This window comes from Dama dama, chromosome 2, assembly GCF_033118175.1.
Source record: "Dama dama isolate Ldn47 chromosome 2, ASM3311817v1, whole genome shotgun sequence".
Taxonomy (NCBI): domain Eukaryota; kingdom Metazoa; phylum Chordata; class Mammalia; order Artiodactyla; family Cervidae; genus Dama; species Dama dama.
Genome location: NC_083682.1, coordinates 5,620,762 through 5,642,485, shown reverse-complemented (window position 1 = coordinate 5,642,485; position 21,724 = coordinate 5,620,762). Strand labels below are relative to the sequence as shown.

General features: G+C 52.6%; 2 protein-coding genes across 4 annotated transcripts; one reads left to right on the top strand and one right to left on the bottom strand.

Annotated features, from left to right (window-relative positions):
* Window positions 1-1,664: 1,664 nt before the first annotated feature.
* Window positions 1,665-6,710, bottom strand: TMEM134 (transmembrane protein 134). 2 transcript variants are annotated; one of them, XM_061162462.1, is made up of 7 exons: window positions 6,475-6,710; window positions 5,481-5,545; window positions 4,957-5,046; window positions 4,722-4,798; window positions 2,472-2,516; window positions 2,199-2,252; window positions 1,665-2,059 (listed from the first exon to the last, which is right to left on the bottom strand). In XM_061162462.1, exons 1-7 carry the CDS (start codon window positions 6,646-6,648, stop codon window positions 1,977-1,979), a joined length of 588 nt encoding a protein of 195 aa, XP_061018445.1. In that variant the 5' UTR covers window positions 6,649-6,710; the 3' UTR covers window positions 1,665-1,976. The 2 variants fall into 2 exon arrangements, with proteins under 2 accessions (XP_061018445.1, XP_061018455.1); XM_061162472.1 differs by lacking the exon at window positions 2,472-2,516.
* An 8,413-nt stretch (window positions 6,711-15,123) lies between these two features.
* Window positions 15,124-21,686, top strand: AIP (aryl hydrocarbon receptor interacting protein). Of its 2 annotated transcripts, none has more exons than XM_061162448.1 (6): window positions 15,124-15,356; window positions 18,523-18,702; window positions 20,070-20,258; window positions 20,635-20,811; window positions 20,914-21,047; window positions 21,379-21,451. In XM_061162448.1, the coding sequence occupies exons 1-6, from the start codon at window positions 15,258-15,260 to the stop codon at window positions 21,449-21,451; spliced, it is 852 nt and encodes a 283-aa protein (XP_061018431.1). In that variant the 5' UTR covers window positions 15,124-15,257. The 2 variants fall into 2 exon arrangements, with proteins under 2 accessions (XP_061018431.1, XP_061018424.1); XM_061162441.1 differs by having other exon boundaries at window positions 15,125-15,356; window positions 20,914-21,055; window positions 21,379-21,686.
* Window positions 21,687-21,724: the final 38 nt, after the last annotated feature.

Genomic DNA, 21,724 nt, shown 5'->3' with positions numbered 1-21,724 from the left:
CATGGAGGATCTTTCCTGCATGGCATGGCCTTCCCTCTAGTTGTGGCGCACCAGCACAGTTGCCCCGCAGCATGCGGGGTCGTAGTTCCCTGATCGAATCCGCATCCCCTACACTAGAAGATGGGTTCTTAACCAGTGGACCACCAGGGAAATCCCTGAGATAGTCTTATATTATGGAGAATCACCACTTTTGGTTAGAGAAAAACTTCTAACAGAATCACTTAAAACTGTAAAGTGACAAAAAATGATGAGCATAGCAACAACTCTACATTGCTAATTTGCCCACTTTCAATGAATGGTTTTTATAACTTTTCTTTTTTTTCCCGTGTTTGTTCTGATTATATCTATTGAAATATAACTTTCTGTCTGTCTGATTAATCTGGTAATACAAACTGTGGGCTTATATTCTGTATCTTTTTAAAATTTCACTCCTAGTTTTTTATCTTACTAAAGCATTGGTCCATAATGCATTAGAAATGAAAACCAGTCCTTTACCTCCAGCTAACTTGAGAATCACTCGTTTAGGAGTTCCTGCATCTAACCGGTGCCCCTCAAAGTGCCTTGATTGGTGGCTGAGAGTGGGACGTCTAGGTTGGCCAGATCAGGTGTGAGAGCAGGGGCCTTGGTGTTCATTCAACAAAATCACAGAAATCTAAAGGTACTGTCCTGGCTGCTGCAGACACAGTAGAGGCCACTTCAGACCAAATACCATCTTAATGGCACTCATGTTTTACTGGGAGTGGAAGACTGTGAACACAAGAATACGAACAGGGACTCCTCGGGCCACTCATTCGGCCTGTTGGTTAGCTAGGGACCATACCGGCTTGCTGACACCCCTTCCACTTAAGTCACAGAAGCCCTGAGTTATGTTCCTAACTCTGCCTTTGGCTGACCCAGTCTCTTTGGGCCTCAGTTTTCTCGGAGAATGACCAGAAATAACCCGTGTTAAGTGCTTAGCACACAACCTGATGCCTTCTAAGAGTCTGATAAATGGCAGCTATTATGATCTCAGATTTCAGGGTACTCAAAGATTCTGTTTCCTGGTTATTGAGATCCGGAGATGCTTGGTCCTTCCAAAATTCTGCTACGGTCTGTTTCCAATGTTTTGTGATTCTAAGAGTCTTTGATCATTGAGGCTTTCTGTCATACAGGCCCTGCTTCCTATGTCCTTTGCCCCTGCTTTTTCCAACCCCTGGGCTTGGGAAGTAGGGCAGTGGGTGGAGGCAGCTGGGCGGCTGCCTTCTGGTGGCCCACATTTGGAGCTGGCTGTGGCAGCCCAGGGCCCCAGAGCCAGGCTGGAACCAGGATACCAGCCTCCAGGCCCCAGGCCTGCGTCATCAGATTGCCCCTGGCCAGGGCCATGGTGGGTGGGGGGGGAGGCACCAGTGCTGCCACTCTGAGTGGAGACCCAGCAGGACCAACCCGGCTAAGGGCAGGAAGATCCTTCTCCAGGCTTGCAGGGCAGAAGATCTCAGGCCCAGCTCTGCCGCTAATGAGCTGTGTGACCTTGGGCAAGTCTTGGAGTGTTAGGGCTGTATGTGTACCATAGGGAAGAACAGTCCCAGAGCCCTTCAGCCCCATGGTCAGTCTTTTCCTTGGCCTTTCTGGGAGGGGGCTGTGGCCAGCCTGTTGGGCCGGTGGCAAGTAAAAAGCCAACTGTGGGCTAGAATTAAGCACCGCTTTTATTAGCACAAAACATCACCAAGCCAGCAAGCCCAGGGCCTGAGAATAAGTTAAGGCACAGAGAGGGGAGGGGAGACTTTCCCAGGCTCAGGTAGTGGCCCAAGACCCACATGCCCCAAACTTCCTGAGCAAACTCCCAAGACGATGAGGGGGCTTGAGGGTCCCGACGGGGCTTTTCCCTTGGGATGAGGGAACCGAAGCCGGGCGCGGACTCCGGGAGTGCCCCTCCAGGGATGCGAGGAGGCCGCACACACTGGGGCCTCTCGGCGCCGACGCTAGATCCCGCCATCTGCTCACTTCTCGAAGTAGGGCAGGTAGAAGAACTGGAAGCCCCGGTGACCCTTGACGGCGCAGTAGATGAAGATCACGTGGTAAACTGCAGGGAGGGGCCTGTCAGTGCCGGGCCCCGCCTCCGGCTCGCCCCCGCCCACATCCTGCCCAGGGCTCCGCCCAGCCCCGCCCAGGGCCCGCCACGCCACGCCCACATCCCGCCCTCGCCCACCGCCCACTCGCACCTCCTGGGACCAGCAACAGGAAGCCCGGCACGAAGAAGATGGCGCTGGAGACACCTGCGGGAGGGCAGGAGGGGTCGGGTCAGGGCAGGGAGGCTCCCGGGCTGGCTCCCAGGCAGGCTCAGTGCCTGCCCAAGTCTCCCTCTCCGAGGTCAAAGGGGCCGTTTCTTGCCGGGAAGGTGCTGACCGCTGGAGGAGGTGGAAGGGCTTGCCAAGGACCCCTGGTGCACGAGAGGGGAGTGAGCGCTGCCTGCGGGGGTCGGAGGGGCCGCTCACCTGGCGAGGGGGCCACCTCCAGTCCCACGCCGGTCAGGATCAGCACTGCACACAAATGGAGCCGCGAGGGTGAGGGCAGGTGCCGCAGGAGGCAGAAGCTGGTGGCAGGGTGGGGACCTCCGCCCGCAACCCCCCTACATGGCTTAGGTCTGAGGAATGGTGTCCCCCACCTAAGCTGAAGGCCCCCTGGGTAGAGAACCTCCAGAGGAGGCTCACCAAGCTCTGTGTTTTCAGAGCAGGTCCTGGGAAGTGTCCGTGAAAGGAGAGATTTTTGTCTGCTCCTTGGTGTGGTTCCTTTAGTCAGTCAGCAAAGGTTTATGGAGTTTAACTGCTGAGTGCCTGGTACTGGGAATCCCTCGGGGAACGGCAGATGAGGTCTCTGCCTCCAGGCCCTTCCAGAGTGGAGCAACCAACAAGAACCTCCAAGCTACAACCCCAGTGATCAGGCAGCTCAGGAGCCTGGGGAATCAGAGAGGGCTTCTTGGAGGCAGTGGCATCTGAGCAGGGTAGCAGCAGCAGTAGCAGTCACCACTTAGTCACCTTTTACTAGGTGCTACGGGCACTGGGCTAAGTGTGTGACATGCAGTGCCTTATCTGTCACCTTGGTTGAATGGACAGGTATTATCATCCCCATTGCGAAGAAGAGGAAACTGAGGCACAGTGTTCAGGGGGAGGGGTGGAGTAACTTGTCACCGGCTGTATTGGGAAGGTGGAGGTAATCTGACTCCAGAGGCTTTGTTCTGGGCACCCCACAGGCAGAAAGGGAGAGCAGTGTTCCAGATGGGGGAACAGCCTGGCAAAGGCCCAGAGTCTGGAGGGAACCTGGGGCTTTCTAGGAACTTCCAGCTTTTGGGGAGACTGGAGAGGCAGAGTCCAGGTTTCAGGAGTTTGGCAGGGCCTGTAGGCCCTGGAGAGGGATGTGGACTTTGGTTAATGACAGGGGGCACTGGGGAAGCTGAGGAGGTCATGGCTGGATCAATTTTCCAGATGCTGAGAGAGTCCTGGGTCCCCAGTTATAGGATGGGATGGGCGCGGAGATGGGGAGCTGGACTCTACAGCCCTGAAGATTGGGGGGGAGTACAGCACAGAGGCTTGAAGGACCACCATGGACTGCTGTGTGGTTCGTGTCCTGCACAGAACACCTCAAAAAGGATGGGATGGCGGCTGAAACTCACTCTCAGTATCCTGGCTCATGGCTTCGGGCTCTGCCCACTCAGAGGAGGCATCTTTTTCTAATTCCTCTTTCCAATTTATGGGTTGTGGCGGCCCACAGGCCTGACAATGTCACTGATGTGGGTTTAAATCCCAGCTCATCTACCCCCCAGCTGTGACCTTTCACCTGTGTCCTTATTTTTGAACTGGGATAGTAATAATGTTTGCCCTGTCGGGTGACGAGGATAAAATAAGGTAAGGTAGCTAGCCAGTGTGACTCACACATGTTGGGAAGGTGGCGGCTCCCCCTCTGCACACACACCCAGAGCTGAGGCAAGGATGCTGCCCAGCTTTCCTGCTAGGGGGCTCTGACCTTCCTGGAGGGCGGAGAGCGGCTGCCACAGTTGGGCCCACGTTATAGGATCCTCTTAATCCCAACCCTAGATTCTTTCAGGGCGACCCTGATTCCTCAGCCCCACAGAATGAGGAGAAAAGGAGTCAGAAAACATCTGGCTCTGATTTCTGCCTGCTCTGGGCCTCAATTTCCCTATCTGAGTAATGGATGTGGGGGAGACGTCCTTGTCAGTTCTCAGAATCCAGAGGAAGGGAACTGACAGGTACCCCGTGGATAGGGCTGGCAGGGTACTCCGCAGTCCCGGCCACTGGGTCAGGCATATCCTTGCTCACCTGTATCTACACTTAGGTTCTGGTTCGTGGCCCTACCTCTCACTTGCTGTGTGACCTCCATAAGGAAGCCTGCCCTGCACCTGGCTCAAAGTAGACACAGGATAAAGAGTAGCTGTTCCTCTCTCTTCCCTAGTGGATTAAACAGACTTTAAAAAAAGGGAAAGTTTGGAGCATGGAACCAGGTTCCATTTTCAACTATGTGTGATTTCTTGGCTGTGTGACCAGGAGGCCTCTACCTGCCCCTCCCAAGGCCTCAGCTTCCTCGTCTGTAAAAGGGGGGTGGGGTCATGCCAGCCAGCTGCCTCCTCAGGGTGCTGGGTGGTTCACGGGGGGTGCAGAACCTGAGCAAAAGGTGGGTGGAGCCCTTATGGGGGTAGGCAGAGCATGCAGGGGGTCCTCAGGGGCACTCACCCAGCCCCAGCAGGAGAAGCAGGAAGGAGGCCAGAACTACCCAGTGGTTCTTCTGGATCAAAGGGTGTTGAGTCCAGCTGGATGGGAGCAGAGCAGGAAGAGTGTGGACACGGTGACAGGAGGCCCACCTCCTCCCGTGGGCACTCTCCCCCACCCACAGGACCGTGGGGGAGTAGCCGGGGCTGCCTGTGTGGGGGCAGGGGCCAGCGGTGGTGGGATCAGGGCAGAGTCTCACCTGCAGCAGGCATTGTAGGAGCGCTGAGTGCTGCTGCTGATGCTACTAAAGGACCACTGGGAGCTGCGGATGGACGTTCGGCCAGAATCCCTGCAGGGCGAGTGGGCCCGGTGAGGGGACAGGGGAGGTGAGGAAAGGGACCCTTTGGGACAGGAATCATGATGACGTTGTGGGGGATGGGGCGGAGATTGGGGCCGGGTGTTCCTGCAGGAGAGGGGACACTGAAAGAGGCCCTGGGTGAAGAGGAATTCAAGGGCTGGGGGTTTCTGCAGGACAAGTCACCTGTGAGAAGACAGGGGCCAGACCAGGCCGGGGGTTTCTGCAGGATAAAGAGCCTGGTGGAGGTGGGCGGGTGAGGCTGGCACTAGGATAGTGTGCAGGACAGGGGCCCCATGCAGGGGTCTCTTTAGGACAGGATGTGAGAGAGCTGAGTGAGGTGAGGGGGACGACTGAGCAGGGGCCTGGGGACGGGAGCCAGAAGCCTGGGGCTAGGAGTACGGGGTGGGTCCCCACCTGGCCCTGACCTGGTGCTGACTCCCCCATCCGGCTCTGGAGAGGCCTGGGCTCCATCCTCGTCGTTCTCCAGGTTCTATTCCAGAACACAGGGCTCAGAGGGGTTACTGGGCTCAGGCCCTTCCTCACTCCCCTCTGGTGGAGAGGAAGAAAGGGAGCCCACACAGCTGTTTGCCTGGCCGCTTGACAGCTGCTCTCTCCGCCCTCCCCGCAGAACGGGTTTGGTGATTCACAGAAACTGAAACCCAGGTAGGAGTGCGAGCTGGGGGCTTTGGCAGGGAGGAGCCAGCAGGGGCTAGCTGAGGCTCCCGGGGCCGGGAGATCTCCCAAACTTTGGGATTCAGGGTGGGGGCATCAGGATGGCATTTCGGGGGCCCAGTATGGAGGTCCTGGATTTGGGAGGCCAGGGCAGGGCCGGCCAATCGTTTCCAGGTTTGGAGCACAAGAATCTTGTTCAGGTTCTCAACACAAAGAGCCTAGAGATGGTGGAGGTCCTCTGGGAAAAGGGGTATTTCCAGTTTAGTGGGCGCCATGGCACGGGCAAGGACTCACTCTTCATGTGAGTCAGGGCCTTCAGCTCTGGAGGAAAGAATGAGGTGGGGACTTCCAGAACAGAAAAAGGGGTGCTGGTTCCCGTTGGATTATATGGCCTGGGGCTCTCAGGGCTGCTTCTGAGTATGGACAAAGTTTGGTTGAAGTACAGAAGAGTTCCCTATCCCTGTGGGGTAAGGAGAGGGAGGGTTAGTACCCGGGATAGACGGGGTCTCAAGGTTGAGGTCTCCAGCTGGGGTGGGGGCGAGCTCCTGGGTGTGGGCTCTCCAATAGTAGCTGAAATCAGAACTGAGGGTCTGGGCAGGGATTTGGATCAGTGGCCACCTCCCAGGGGCGGTCTCCCGCTCCGGCCGAGGCTTCTAGTCAGATTCTCGAGTTGGGGTTCTCCAGGGTCCGGCCTGGGGTCCGCCCAGACTCAGGCGAGGGTGGGGTGAGGTGGGCCGGGCGGTTCACCTGGTAGCGCAGCCGGGACTGCTTGTCCTCGTCGGCCACCTCGAACCGGGCCCGGCGCTCGAAGTGCAGCGGCCCGAAGCGGGCGACCCCGCTGGGCTCGAGCCCAGGGCCCGCGTCCTCCAGGGACAGCTCGAAGGCGTCATCAATGCTGAACTGGGGCCGGGAGGCACTCATGGCCCGGGCCCGCTCAGGCGCGCTGCGCGGTCGCCATCTGCGCCCGCAGGCCCCGCCCCCGCGCGCAGGCCCCGCCCCCGTGCCGTCGTCTAGGTTGCTCGACGGTCCGGCGCCCTGGCCGAGGCCCCGCCCTTACATAACGGCCCCTCCCCCCTCCCGCCTTCAGCAGGCCAGAGCTGCCGAGCGCCGAGCAGACCGATGGACTGGGCCCTCTCTCGTCCGGAACGAGCTGGGCTCGCCACGCCGCCCAGCGGCCACCTCGGCCAGCGACAGCGGGTGCCGCTCTCGGAGGCAATCCCCGGGTGTATGCAAGGGTCTTGGAGGAGCTGCCACGCGCCAGCCTTCCAGGCCCGAGATAGAGCTGTCTGCATCCCAGCCCGCTCCTTGAGTGCCGAGGAGACTCCTGAGGACTGTTGTCCCACCCTTACTCACCACGGCCCTGCTCGGGAGAGGGATTGTCACCACCATGCAGGTCACTCAGTCGTGTCCGACTCTTTGCGACTCCGTGGACTGTAGCACGCCCGGCCTCCTTGTCCATCACCAACTCCCGAAGCTTACTAAAACTCATGTCCATCGCGTCGCTGATGCCATCCAACATCTCATCCTCTGTCATACCCTTCTCCTGCCCCCAATCCCTCCCAGCATCAGGGTCTTTTCCAATGAGTCAACTCTTCGCGTGAGGTGGCCAAAGTATTGGAGTTTCAACTTCAGCATCAGTCCTTCCAGTGAATATTCAGGGCTGCTTTCCTTTAGGATGGACTGGTTGGATCTTCTTGCAGTCCAAGGGACTCTCAAGAGTCTTCTCCAACACCACAGTTCAAAAGCATCAATTCTTCGGCGCTCAGCTTGCTTTATAGTCCAACTCTCACATCCATACATGACTACTGGAAAAACCACAGCTTTGGCTAGATGGACCTTTGTTGGCAAAGTAATGTCTCTGCTTTTTAATATGCTGTCTAGGTGCAGATGTGGAAGAAGAGAGCTTATGTGGCTTGCACTGGCTTCCACGCAGCAGGCAAAGTGGTCTTTTAAAACATATCCGGTCCTTTTCTCTCTGTGTGTCTTAAATAAAACTTTTTTGTTTTTTAAATATGCTGTCAAGTCACTCCTCTGCATAAAATCATCCCTTGGTTTTCCATTGTGATTAGAATAGCTGAACTCTTGACTAAAGTCCACACAGAGCTCTGAACGGTTGCTGCCTACCTCTCCCAATCTGATCAAGTCCCCCTCTGCCCCTCTTTCACCTCATTCAGCCACACAGGCCAAGCTCTTTCCATCTCAGGGCCTTTGCAAGTGGTTTTTTCCTATTCCGGGAAAGCACTTAACCTTGCTCTTTCACTGGGGTAGGGGGTGAGGGGGATTTTTTCATCATCTGTGTCCCTGCTGTAATGTCACCTCTCAGAGAAGCCATGCCTGACTATGCAATCTAAAGTCAGTTTCATATCACACAGCACTTACCTGAAATTATGGTGTTTTACATTGTCTTATTCACACTGTGACCACTGTGCCCAGAACATTGTTTGGCGCTAAGTAGATCCTCAATAAATATTTGTGGATGACATGAATCAGTGCTTCATTCCCAGTTCCCTAATGCTTGTGAGTAGTAGGACTGGGATTTGAACTCAGGTCCCCCTAGCTCTAGGGGTGCTCACGCTCCTCCATCTACCCATCCTCTTTCATTTTGTGACTTCATGTACAGAGCTGAGTCAATCCTGCACAGCTTGTGACACATCATCACTATGAACAAGGCCCCTCTTGAGTTATGTTCATTTATTTTCCTTCCTTCACCCCTGTTTTTCCTCCTGCCTTCTGTGAGACCCCACAGCAGTGTGCTCAGTCCGCTGCTTTGAATCCTGTCTGATCCTCTGCTCCACGTGGCATTGGCTCATACGTGGGTGTGTTTGCAATTTACAAACATAGTATCCTGTATAAAACTCATTCTGTTGTTTACATTTTTACCTTCAACACTAATGTTTTCCACCTGCACCTCACTTTTGCTTCTACTAACTACATTCGGCATACCGTGTTGAGCATCCAGCACTTTTATTATCCACCACAGCCCTCAATGATATACACTTAGCTTGGCCTCAATGCCCCCATCACATGAGTCGCTGTTGTGAACATCTTCACACTGTCCGCTCATGAAGAGTGGAAAAAGCCCTCTTGAAGTAGGACTCCCAGGCCATAGGGTAGATGTGCCACTGACTTCACAAAGTATCATAGATGGTCTCTTGAGTAGCTGTACAAATTTGCACTCCCACTATACAGGTTCCAGTTTTCTCTAGGCCCTCAGTATTCCAACTTCGTAATGGCTGATTAATCTAGATTTTTTTGAGGGAGCTGCACCCAGAGGCATGTGGGATCTTTGCACCCTGACCAGGGATTGAACCTGTGCCCCCTGCAATGGAAGCATGGATTCTTAACCACTGGACCACTAGGAAAGTCCTATGACTGATGAATCTAAAGTTGGGTCTCTCTTTCATCTGGTGTCTCTGACAATGGGAGGATTTGATCAGCTTTTCACGCACATGTCAGTTCATGGTGGTTCCTCTTCTGTGAATTGTCTGTTCCTACCCTTTGATCATTTTTTTTTTCTGTTGTGTTTCTAGCCTTTTTCCTGCTGCATTGCATGTCTGTACTTACCTAATTAATCCCTTGCTGGTTTTTGTTGCATATATCTCCTCCTTGTTCATCTTTGTCTCCTTACTTTGTCTAAGTTGCCCTTAAAGAACCATCCTCATTTTTGTATAGTCAAATCCATCGGGTTTGTCGCACTGGCATTCCAGCCTTCTATGCGCTCGCTAGCTTTGGGATCTCGGAGGGGCAGGACAAGGTGGAGGGGAGTGAGGCACTCATCTTGGGTGAAAACTTTAAGGTGACACCAAAAAACTAGTAAGCAAGATGAACAATATTTTAATACATTATCTTTTAATATTTGTTTGTTCAACTGTGTCATGTCTCAGTTGCGCACACCGGGTCTTCATCGTGGGATGTGGAATCTTTTCATTGTGTGTGGGCTCCAGAGATCCAGGGCCCATTATTTGTAAAGCTCAGGTTTAACTGTATGTAGGATCTTAGCTCCCTGACCAGGGATCAAACCTGTGTCCTCTACATTGGAGGGCGGATTCTTAACCACTGGACCACGAGGGAAATCCTTAATGCATTATTTTTTTAAAAAATCAAATTTGTTCACGATGAATAAAATATCAAAATTTTGAATAAAAATGGGATTAGATCTTACATGATCCACTGTACCCTGATCAGGACCTTGCTTTGAGCAAGTTACATGACCTTTCTGTGCCTCAGTTTCCTCCTTTGTCAGATGGAGCTAATAACAGTGTGTTTCCTTCTCAGGACATTAATTTAAGATTAAATTAGCACATAATCAGCAGCATAACACAGTGTCTGGCACATGTCAATACTTGATCAGTGTTAAGGATTAAAACAATTCATGAGATCCTTAACCCTATAGTTTCTACCTTTGGACAAGGTGCAAGAAGACATCCAGATTTATTTCAATGTAGAGTGAGTTTAGATAGCATATTAAAAAGCAGAGACATTACTTTGCCAACAAAGGTCTGTCTAGTCAAGACTATGGTTTTTCCAGTGGTCATGTATGGATGCAAGAGTTGGACCGTGAAGAAAGCTGAGCGCCGAAAAATTGATGCTTTTGAACTGTGGTGTTGGAGAAGACTCTTGAGAGTCCCTTGGACTGCAAGGAGATCCAACCAGTCCATCCTAAAGGAAATCAGTCCTGGGTGTTCATTGGAAGGACTGATGCTGAAGCTGAAACTCTATAATACTTTGGCCACCTCACGTGAAGAGTTGACTCATTGGAAAAGACCCTGATGCTGGGAGGGATTGGGGGCAGGAGGAGAAGGGGACGACAGAGGATGAGATGGCTGGATGGCATCACTGACTCGATGGACATGAGTTTGAGTAAACTCTGGGAGTTGGTGATGGACAGGGAGGCCTGGCGTGCTGCGATTCATGGGGTCACAAGGAGTCGGACACGACTGAGCGACTGAACTGAATTGAGAGTGAATTTGTTTCCTCAGCACTGTCTACCAAACAATCAGTTCTTTCTCCTTCTGAACTGTGGTGCCATTTTTATCAGACATCAAGTATGTTGTTGCTAACATACATATCTATTTTAAGGTCTGATTTTGGTTCCTTTGGTTAGCTTGACTAATTCTCAGCCAGAACTATATGCTTTTTATTACTATGGTTTGCCCTGAGGTTTAATATGGCAGGGAAAGTCCTCTGCTTTGGTCATCTTTTTCAAACTTGATCTAGCTTTTCACAGACTTTTATTCTTCCACAAAAGTATTACAAAAATCTTCTATAAATATCCTCCCAATTATCACTGGGATTTCACTTAATTTTTAGATTAGTTTCAGAAGAAATCACAGCTTTAAATGTTAAACTGTTCCAGTCATTAACAAGGTATGCCACATCAGTTATTTGTATTTTAAAGTTTTTTTTTTTTTCTCCAAAAAGCTCTGGGCTGTGTTATTTCCTAAATACTTTCTGATTTTTATTGCTGTTTATTTTCTACTACATTTTTGGGTGGGTTATTGATAATGTTAAGAGTGTTATTAATTTTGTAGCATTGCTGACTCCAATTTATTAAAATTGTCTGTAGATTCTGTTGGATTTTCTATGTAGATATAATCACTAATTTCCTTTTCTTGGTTTATTGCTTTGGCCCGGACTTCCAATACTTTGCTAAACAACATCATTGATAGGGAACATTCCTTACTTTGTTCCTGATCTTGAAGGGAATGTGAGTATTTATCTATCATACTTAATTGCATGTGGCTTGTGTCATTCTGATAAAGTTCCTCTTCTGCCCTATGAGTTTTTATCATAGTCATCAAAGCAAATTTCATCAAATACTTTTTCTGCATATTTTGAAATAATTATATGAGTTTTCTCCTTTAATTCACTGATTTGATGAATTATAATAATGGATTTTTTTCTTTTTGGCTAAAGGGCGTGGCATGTGGGATTTTAGTTCCCCAACCAGGGAGGAACCGAGCCTCCTGCACTGGAAATGTGGTCTTAACCAGTGGACCACCAGGGGAGTTCAGCAATGGATGTTTCTAATGTTAAACCATTCTTGGTTAAATCATTCTTGGAATGAGCCCTACTTGATCTTTTTTTTTTTCCTTTTTCTTAAAAATTATTTACTTATTTGGCTATGTTGGATCTTAGCTGAGGTGGGCTCCAGAGCATGCAGGCTCAATAGTTGTGGTGTTCGGGCTCAGTTTCCCGAACATGTGGGATCTTAGTTGCCCAGCCAGGGATTGAACCCACTTCCCCTGCATTGCAAGGCAGATTCTTAACCATTGAACCACTGGGAAGTCCCCTTTTTTTTTCCTTTTGAGAAAGCATTTTAAAGTTTTAACTGTGGGTAATACACATGAAATTTATTATCTTAAACATTTTTTAAGTGCAAAGTTCAGTAATGCTTTGTTGTTGTTCAGTTTCTAAGTCATGTCCAACTCTTTGTGACCCCATGCACTGCAGCAGGCCAGGCTTCCCTGTCCTTCAGTATCTCCCGGAGCTTCCTTCAATATCTCAAACTCATGTCCGTTGAGTCAATGATGCCATCCAACCATCTCATTCTCTGTCATCTCCTTCTCCTCCTGCTCTCAGTCTTTCCCAGCATCAGGGCCTTTTCCTGTGAGTTGGCTCTTCACATCAGGTGGCCAAAGTATTGGAGCTTCAGCTTCAGCATTAGTCCTTCTAATGAATATTCAAGGTTGATTTCCTTTAGGATTAACTGGTTTTATCTCCTTGCAGTCCAAGGGACTCTCAAGAGTCTTCTCCAATACCACAGTTGGAAAGCATCAATTCTTCAGTACTCAGCCTTCTTTATGGTCCAATTCTCACATCTGTACATGACTACTGGAAAGACCATAGCTTTGACTATGAGGACCTTTGTCGGCAAAGTGATGTCTCTGCTTTTTAATACGCTGTCTAGATTTGTCATAGCTTTTCTTCCAAGGAGCAAGTGTCTTTTAAATTTCATGGCTGCAGTCACCATCCACAATGATTCTGGAGCCCAGGAAAGTAAAATCTGCCACTGTTTCCATTGTTTCCCCATCTATTTGCCATGAAGTGATTAGACCAGATGCCATGATCTTCGTTTTTTGAATGTTGAGTTTTAAGCCAGCTTTTTCACTCTCTTCTTTCACCTTCATCAAGAGGCTCTTTAGTTCCTCTTCACTTTCTGCCATTAGGGTGGTGTCATCTGCGTTTCTGAGGTTGTTGATATTTCTGCTGGCAATCCTGAGTCCAGCTCGAGCTTCCCCCAGCCCGGCGTTTCACATGACGTGCTCTGCACGTAAGTTAAATAAGCGGGTGACAACACACGGCCGTGATGTATATTGTAGTGGTGCTTGTAGTAGTGTTGCGGTGCTATTGGATATATTCACAGGCATTGCCTAGTGGCCTACTGGTTAGGATTCCAGGTTTTTGTTGCCATGGCCTGGGTTCAAACCCAGTTTGGAGAACTGAGATCCTGAAAGCCATGTGGCAAAAAAGCAAAAACACAACAACAAAAAACTATGTTCACATTGTTGTATAACCAGTCTCCAGGATCTTTTCATCTTGCAAAACTAAACTGTACCCATTAAACAACTCCTCATTTCCTTCCCTCCCCCCACTCAACTACCATTTAACTTTGTCTCCATGAATTTAACTTTGTCTGTAGGTACCTCATATAAATGGAATAATGTATTAATAATATTTGTTTTTTTTTTTTGAATGGCACTCATTTAGCATACTGAGGCATTTTTATATATACTAGTGGATTCATTTAGGATTTTTCACATCTATGTATGTGTGCGTGCACGCACAGTCATGTCGGACTCTTTGCCTCCCCAAGGACTGTAGCCCTCCAGACTCCTCTATCCATGGGATTTCCCAGGCAAGAATACTGGAGTGGGTTGTGATTCCCTACTCCTGGGGATCTTCCCGACCTAGGGATCAAACCTGACTCTCTGTGTCTCCTGCATTGGTAGGTGGGTTCTTTACCCCTGTGCCAACTGGGAAATCCTTCATATCTATATTTATTAGTAAAATCGGTTTAAGTATTTAATTTAACTTGCCTTATGGTTTAAGTATCTTTTTTAGAATCAAGATTAAACTAGTCTCATAAAATATATTGGTTGACTTTCCCTCTTTTTCCATTTTTCTGGAACAACCTGTGTAAGAACACAGACTACTCGTTGCTTCAGAATTCGGCAGAACTTGCCTGTAAAACTTCCTGTGCAAGTGAAAAACAAAAGCTAAAAACAAAACATGTTTCCCTTTCGCCCCAGAGGTTCCACCTCTCTCGGGGGACTTCTTGGGGGAAATGAACCAACATAAACATCTGAAGCCCTCAGCACGTGGGGCAAAGGGGACAGACATAATTCTTATCAGTTATGGAGTGAGGACAGTGCACAGACCCCAAGACATTCCCTTTATTCGGTTACCTAAACCTTGGGCTGAAAGGAGATCCAACCAGTGCATCCTAAAGGAAATCAGTACTGAATATTCTTTGGAAGGACAGATGCTAAAGCTGAAACTCCAAAACTTTGACCACCTGATGTGAAGAAATGACTCATTGGAAAAGATCCTGATGCCGGGAAAGACTGAAGACAGGAGAAAGGGATGACAGAGGATGAGATGGTTGGGTGGCATCACTGACTCTATGGACATGAGTTTGAGTAAGCTCTGGGAGTTGGTGATGGACAGGGAGGCCTGACATGCTGCAGTCCATGGGGTCGCAAAGAGTCGGGACACGACTGAGCGAGTGAACTGAACTGAACTGAAACCTCGAAAGTGGGAGAAGACTCTTAGAGCTATTCTTCACTAGTTTCCAGAGGCGGAGAGAAACGGTTTAGCCTCTGAAGTGCCTCATTTCTGTCATTCCTGTATTCCCTAATATTCACTGGGCACCTACTACGTGCCAGATACCGCGGTGGGCTCCGTGGTGACGACACGGCTAGCCCGGACCCCACAAGCGGCTGTCCGTCTCCTGGGGAGCCTAGGATTCCCACGGGAATACAGAAACCCTCCTCCCCCTCCTTCTTACACCTAGACTGACTGACTGACGAAGAGAAACATTCAGGATGGACACGCACGACTACTGTGCTAGGCAAGCTAAAAGAAAAAACAAAAGGAATACACAAAAATAGTTTTAGGAGGTGGCCTTACGCATGCCGGCCTTCCCTCCCCCCAGCTCTGTAATGCTGTCGTGCTACTTCTGCAACTTTAAATAGCTTGGCCCACGGCCACTTGGGAGGGCCCAAACCAAATCGGTTCAAGGACACAGTTCCTAGGGACGCCCCAGGCCCCGCCCCGCCCCGCCCGGCAGACTCCGGCCCCGCCTCTCTCACAGGCCCCGGCCCCGCCCCTGGCCTGACACGCGCGCTCAGCCGCGGAGCAGAGAACCAATCACAGCCCGTTTCTACGTTCGGGCTCTTTTCGGCGTCTGCCCTTAGCCAAAATGGCGCCAGCTCGGAAGTTGCCGAAGTTCTAGAAGTTGCCGAAGCAGGTCCGGAAGCTGCCGAGCGAGTCCGGAAGTTGCCGAAAGAGAGCAGCGGGGAAGGAGGATGGCGGATATCATCGCAAGACTCCGGGAGGACGGGATCCAAAAGCGTGTGATACAGGAGGGCCGAGGAGCGCTCCCTGACTTTCAGGATGGAACCAAGGTTCGTGTCGACCCGCTTCCCCTTAACCCGTCGGTGGCGCGGTGCGCATGCGAGGCGGGAGGAGGCCTCAGGCGAGAGATCGCGCATGCCCAGACAGCAGTGGTCGGTGACCCTACCGCTCACATGCCGAGCTCGACGCTGATTGGCTTGGAATTAAGTAGAGGGTGAATTCGGATGCGTGAGCTCCGCCCCCTGGCTTGGCTGGGTGGCCACATAGGCCAGGGAGGCCGTCAGTCATCAATAAATATTTTGCGGTAGGTGGGGGTGTTGATCCCACTGCTTGCACAGACCCAGCTCTGGAGAAGACCCCAAATGGGAAACCTGGGCTCTGGGAGGGGCCCCTTGTTAAAGGTCTGCTATAGATGGAAGGAAGGGCCTTCTGAAAACGTAGACCAGCTCCCATTGCTTAGATGGGAAAACTGAGGCCCTGGGATGCACAAACCCAGAGAACAGGCTACGGGGTCGGGTCTACCAGAGGAGAACCCTTTTAACAGCTTTCCTACTGCTCTTCGTGGCATTGGGTCGAGACAGATAAGGGCTGAGAAATAAAGAGCCCCCCATCTTCCTCCTTTGCACCTCCAGGATCCTAGCTCCAGCCTCTTCCACCCCTCCCTGCCCCAATAAGGTACGCCTCCAGGCTTACCTCCTTCTGCTCATACAGTTCCTTCTTCTGGAGGGCTTTCCCAGTTGCCACTTGTTTGTAGAGTACGGGCCTCCTGGGGACAGCCCCTGTGCCCAGCAGAGCAGTCACACAGGACATGCATATTGAGTGAATGAGTAAAAGTCCTGGCACTGAAAATAACTGAAGTGACATATCTTTTTTTTTTTTTGACTGTGCTGGGTTTTCATGGCTGAGCGTGGGCTTTCTCTAGTTGTGGAGAGTGGAGGCTACTCTCTAGTTGCCTCCTTCACAAGCTTCTCACTATGGAGCGCAGCCTCAGTAGCTGTGGCACACAGGCTTAATTGTCTCATAATATGTGGAATCTTCCTGGACCAGGGATCGAACCTGTGTCCCCTGCATTGGCAGGCAGATTCTTAACCTCTGGACCGCCAGGGAAGTCCTGAAGTGACATATCTTGTTGATGACTAGAACAGTCGAACATTTAAAACCTACAGGGGACACCAAAAGTAAGAACTACTGTGCTGACAAGAGCTGTGCAGAGATGGCAAAGGTAAAGCTCTGAGCCCGGCTCACAGGGGTGCCCTGAGGCCGAGCTGCATGGCCCTGGTGATCGATGATACATAGAGGGATGCTTCTGGAGATGAGAGAAGGGATGTGGATGAAGGTCCCCATGGGTTGGGGCCGGGGGGGGGGGCGGCGCGGTGGTTGGTGGCCTTGAAGAAGGTCTTGGCAAGGGAGATCTTGGATGGAACAGACACCAGTTGGAGAAAACACCAAAAATAGTGATGATCTGTGAACAATGACACTGAAAGAATAGGGACAAATAAACAAACAATCACCGGCATTGACTGAGGGTTCACAAGAGCACAGTGCTCGATGCTTCACAAGTTTGCTTTCATTCTCACAAGGCGAGGTAGGTACTGTTGCTAACTCCATTTTACTGATGCGGAAACGGAGTTCAGCGGGGTGGCTAGGGGTGGGAAAGAGTGTGGGTTCCTCTAACCATATCCTGTGGAGGGTTCAGTCTTGAGACTTCTCTTTACTCACCCTGAGATGATCTCATCTCATCCAGGCTCGTGTCTTTTAAGAAGCTCCCCATGCATGCCTGGACCACTCCCAAATGTCTGTGTCTAGCCTTCCCTCCCCCTGAAAGTTGATATCTGGGTCCCTACTCACCTTCTCCACCTGGATGTCTCATTGGCAATTTAACCTGCTCCCCTCAAGCCTCTCATCTCAGGGAACGGCCCCTCCAGCCTTTTGGTTGCTCAGGCCAAAAACCTCCCAGTCTCCATGCCTCTGCCCTCTTGTTCTCATAGACCACCCCCCCCCCCCCAGAAGATCCTCAAGATACACTCAAGATCTGACCACTTCCACCACTCCCACCGTGGTTCAGGCTGCCTTCGTCTCTCTCCTGGGTTATTCCAGTAACATCTTAACTCATCTCCTGCTTCTGTCTTCCAGGCTTTCCTGCCTGTCTCATCCCCACAGCAGCAGAACCTACATCAGATCATGTCTCTCCTCTCCTTGGAGCCACCCGGTGGCTCCCATTTCAGAGTGAAAAAACAAAGTCCTTACCACGGGCTTTAGGCTCTGTGGGGTCCCTCCCTGCTGACCTGATGACCCCTTACCACCCCTCCCCCTGGTTCACTCTGCTCCTGCTGCTGCGCTGGCCTCCCGCTTCATGAACACACCACACACTGCCCCTCTGCAAGGCCTTTGCACCTGCTGTTCTTTTGGCCAAGAAATTTCCCGCCCCTTCCTACCTCAGCATCTGTCTGGCTCGCTTCTCCTGTACTCCTTTCAGATCTCTGCTTTCTCTCTCTCTCTCTCTCTTTTTTTTAGGGGGAGGGGGGAGGGCACACAGTGCAGCTTGCAGGATCCTAGTTCCCTGACCAGGGATCGAACCTGAGCCCCAGCAGTGAAACTGTCAACTCCTAACCACTGAACTGCCAGGGAGTTCCTTCAGTGACTCCGGCTCCCTGAACTCGCTGTGCCTTACCCTGCTGTGTTTTGATGTCTGATCCATAGCATTTTGCTCCACCTCACAGAGCGTGTTTTGTTTGAGGCCTATCTCTTTCCTTTAAAAGTTCCCTGTGAGCTACACGGGGGCGGGGGCTTTTGTCTGTTTTGTCAACTGCCAGGCCTAGCACAGAGCTCAGGCAGGTAGTTGTTTAGTCGCTAAGTCGTGTCCAACCCTTTGCGACCCCATGGACTGCAGCACGCCAGGCCTCCCTGTCCTTCACCGTCTCCTGGAGCTTGCGCAAACTCATGTCCATTGAGTCGGTGATGCCATCCAACCATCTCGTCCTCTGTCAATATTGTTGAAAGAATGACTAAAGCCAGACCCCTTGGGCTCTCATCCCAGCCCATCCACCCATTCGCCATGTGACTTGGACCCCTTCCCTCCTTGGTAGTGCGATAAAGGTCAGGTGGTGAGCCCTGGGTGAGCCCGGTCCCTTGTGCCACCTGCAGGCTGTGAGCTGGCCTTGTCCTTGTGGTTGTGGGAAGGCCGTGCCCTTGTCTGATCCCATTTGTGGCCTGCAGGCCACGTTCCACTACCGCACTCTGCGCAGTGACGAGGAGGGCGCCGTGCTGGACGACAGCCGGGTGCGTGGCAAGCCCATGGAGCTCATCATCGGCAAGAAGTTCAAGCTGCCTGTGTGGGAGACCATTGTGCGCACCATGCGGGAGGGGGAGATTGCCCAGTTCTGCTGCGATGTCAAGGTACCCCATGCCCCGCGCCTGCCTGCGTCTGTCTGGCCACACCCAATTCCCCATCCTCTGCCCTGCCCGGGCCACCACCAACTCCCTCCAGGGCTCTGCACTACCAGGCCTCCGGGCCCCTAGTCTGCCTTTTCCTCTCCTTCAGCCGGACTGCAGCCAGGGACTGGCTCTCAAATGCAATAATCGCTATAGCTCCTTGCTTCAATCCCCTCTGTTCCTGGTCACTATTGAGTTGAAGTGCAAGCCATAGATGCCCACATGGCCCCTGTAGGGCCTCCCTCTCACTCACCTCCCTATGTTCCCATCTCCTTCTTAGCCAACATCTTCCTTCCTACTTCAAACTAATTCCTGGGTCACCACCCCCAGGAAGCCTTCCCTGACTACTGGTGTTTGACTTGAACCCCTCCTCTGGGTTCTCCACCCCTCATATTCTGCATGGCCAGGATCTGGTCCTTTGCTTCTAGGCTACTTCAGGGCAGGGATTGGGCCTGTTTACCTTGAAAGTGCCCAGTGTGGGCCAGCCCAGAGCCAAGACTCAGAACATATCTGCTGACTGGATGAACATTAGCTGAGCAGTCAGCCCCGAGCCGACGACAGGGTCAGTGAGAAGAGCTGGTTAGGCGTGGGGATGGTCTCACTTCTGCCATCCCAGCAGATGTTCCTAGTGAAAGGTCAAAAGCTAGGTCCCTGGGACTTCCATGGTGATCCAGTGGTTAAGACTCTGCACTTCCAATGCAGGGGGCATGGGTTGGATCCCTGGTCCGGGAACTAAGATCCTACATGCTGCGTGGCCAAAAAGTAAAAAAAATAAAGTGGGCCACAACTGAAAAAAACAAAAAAACCCCATAAAAAAGCTAGGTCTCCAATGCCTGAGGGTCCTCCATGAGGATTTTGAAGTTGCTGCCCTAATCCCAACTCAGAGAGGGGACCTGAAAGGGGTGGGGGTGGGGCCGGAGAGAAGAGATGCTGGGAACAGAGTGTGGAAGGGCCCCTGGAATGGTGAGGAGCCCAGCTTGTGGGCTGCAAACCTGGGAGGAGGACAGGTAAGAGGTAAGAATTCCACTGGACTTGTCAGAGCTTGGAAGACAGGTTGGCAGTGGGAGTGTGTGTGTGTGTGTGTGTGTGTGTGTGTGTGTGTGTGTGGCGGGGGTGGGAAGCGTGGGTGTTTGGCTTGAAAGTGATGGAGGGCTGGGAGGCCAGAGGAGTCTGGAGGGAAAAGTCTTCCTGGGTGTCGCCTGAACCAGGTGCTGGTTCTTTGGGCCTGTGTCCCTTCTCAGATGGTGATGGGGCAGAGGGCGGGGCCTCTTGAGCCCCCTACCAGCCAGCAGGTGCTGACAGAGCCCCCCGTGCCCACTCACCCTCTGCAGCACGTGGTGCTGTACCCACTGGTGGCCAAGAGTCTACGCAACATCGCAGCCGGCAAGGACCCGCTGGAGGGCCAGCGCCACTGCTGTGGCATCGCCCAGATGCATGAGCACAACTCCCTGGGCCACGCCGACCTGGACGCCCTGCAGCAGAACCCCCAGCCTCTCCTCTTCGACATCGAGATGCTGAAGGTGAGGGGCCCCCGGGCCAAACTCCTACCGCCCAGCTTCAGAGAGGGTGCCAGCCCTGCCCGCCTGCCCGGAGCTAGGGGCCTCCCTGACTGCTTGGGGGCTGGGGTGGAACAGGCACAAGGACGCCTGGCAGTGCCCTCCCTCCTGGGGCCCCTCCCTGCTCCTCAGGTCTCTGCCAAGACAGGGCTTTTCACCATCTTGCTCACTGCTCTCTTTATAGAACCCAGCACAGTGCTGGGCATGCAGGAGATGCTACATACATATTTGTTGAAGGGTCAGTGGATGAAGAAGTGATTCTGCTTCTGGTACCCAGTGTCCTGGGCCCAGCCAGCCCAGAGGCTGACCCCGGGCCCTGAGCTGGCTTATGCCCCGGCAGGTGGAGAACCCTGGCACGTACCAGCAGGACCCGTGGGCAATGACGGATGAGGAGAAGGCAAAGGCGGTGCCGGTCATCCACCAGGAGGGTAACCGGTTGTACCGTGAGGGCCACGTGAAGGAGGCCGCTGCCAAGTACTATGACGCCATCGCCTGCCTCAAGAACCTTCAGATGAAGGTGCTGCCTGGAGGCTGCGGTGGGTGAGGGGAGGGGTCAGGTGGGGCCCAGGGGGCCCAGGTTTCAGCATCTTTTGCCCTCTCCCTGCCTCCGCGCCCCCAGGAACAGCCTGGGTCCCCCGACTGGATCCAGCTGGATCAGCAGATCACCCCACTGCTGCTCAACTACTGTCAGTGCAAGCTGGTGGCCAAAGAGTATTACGAAGTGCTGGATCACTGCTCCTCCATCCTCAATAAGTATGATGGTGAGCGCTGGGCGCTGGGTCACCAGGGCAGGGGGCCGGCGGGTGGTCAGGCAGGCGGCCTCCTCCATCGCCTCTGGGCCTTCAATATCACCCCCGTTCTGAACTCCCATGGGAGCCTGACCCAATCTCTCCCACCCAGGTGGGGCCGTGGGCCCTGCTGTGCCAGCGAGGTAGGAATGGGGCTTGGGGGCGGGGTTGGCATCCTCAGGGCAGGAGGGCTCCATTCACGCCGGGCCCCTGGTGCCAGAAGTCAAGGTGGGGTGCTGGCTGGCTCCCCTTTCTCATGCCCTCGTGTGTTTGCCGCCCACTGGCGCCCCCTGCAGACAATGTCAAGGCCTACTTCAAGCGTGGCAAGGCCCACGCGGCGGTGTGGAACGCCCAGGAGGCCCAGGCTGACTTTGCCAAGGTGTTGCAGCTGGACCCGGCCCTGGCGCCTGTGGTGAGCCGCGAGCTGCGGGCCCTGGAGGCGCGGATCCGCCAGAAGGACGAGGAGGACAAGGCCCGCTTCCGGGGCATCTTCTCCCACTGACGGGGCCCCGCCAGCCCGGCTGCCCCGCCCGCTGCTGCTGCCAGCCCACCCCCACCCCACTATATCATGCTTCTCTGTATATAAAGGCCTTATTTATCTGTCTCTCTCTCCCTCTCTGGGCCTGCCGAGCTGATCCACTG

What these genes read in the sequence shown, in the direction of transcription:
- TMEM134 (XM_061162462.1), bottom strand. Translation starts at nt 6,648, where the DNA reads ATGAGTGCCTCCCGGCCCCAGTTCAGCATTGATGACGCCTTCGAGCTG. An exon ending in AGTCCCGGCTGCGCTACCAG is followed by an intron (nt 5,546 to 6,474) that starts GTGAACCGCCCG and finishes GTTCTGGAATAG; the next exon opens with AACCTGGAGAACGACGAGGA. An exon ending in CCTGTTGCTGGTCCCAGGAG is followed by an intron (nt 2,060 to 2,198) that starts GTGCGAGTGGGC and finishes CCCTCCCTGCAG; the next exon opens with TTTACCACGTGATCTTCATC.
- AIP (XM_061162441.1), top strand. Translation starts at nt 15,258, where the DNA reads ATGGCGGATATCATCGCAAGACTCCGGGAGGACGGGATCCAAAAGCGT. An exon ending in ACTTTCAGGATGGAACCAAG is followed by an intron (nt 15,357 to 18,522) that starts GTTCGTGTCGAC and finishes TGTGGCCTGCAG; the next exon opens with GCCACGTTCCACTACCGCAC. An exon ending in AGTTCTGCTGCGATGTCAAG is followed by an intron (nt 18,703 to 20,069) that starts GTACCCCATGCC and finishes CACCCTCTGCAG; the next exon opens with CACGTGGTGCTGTACCCACT.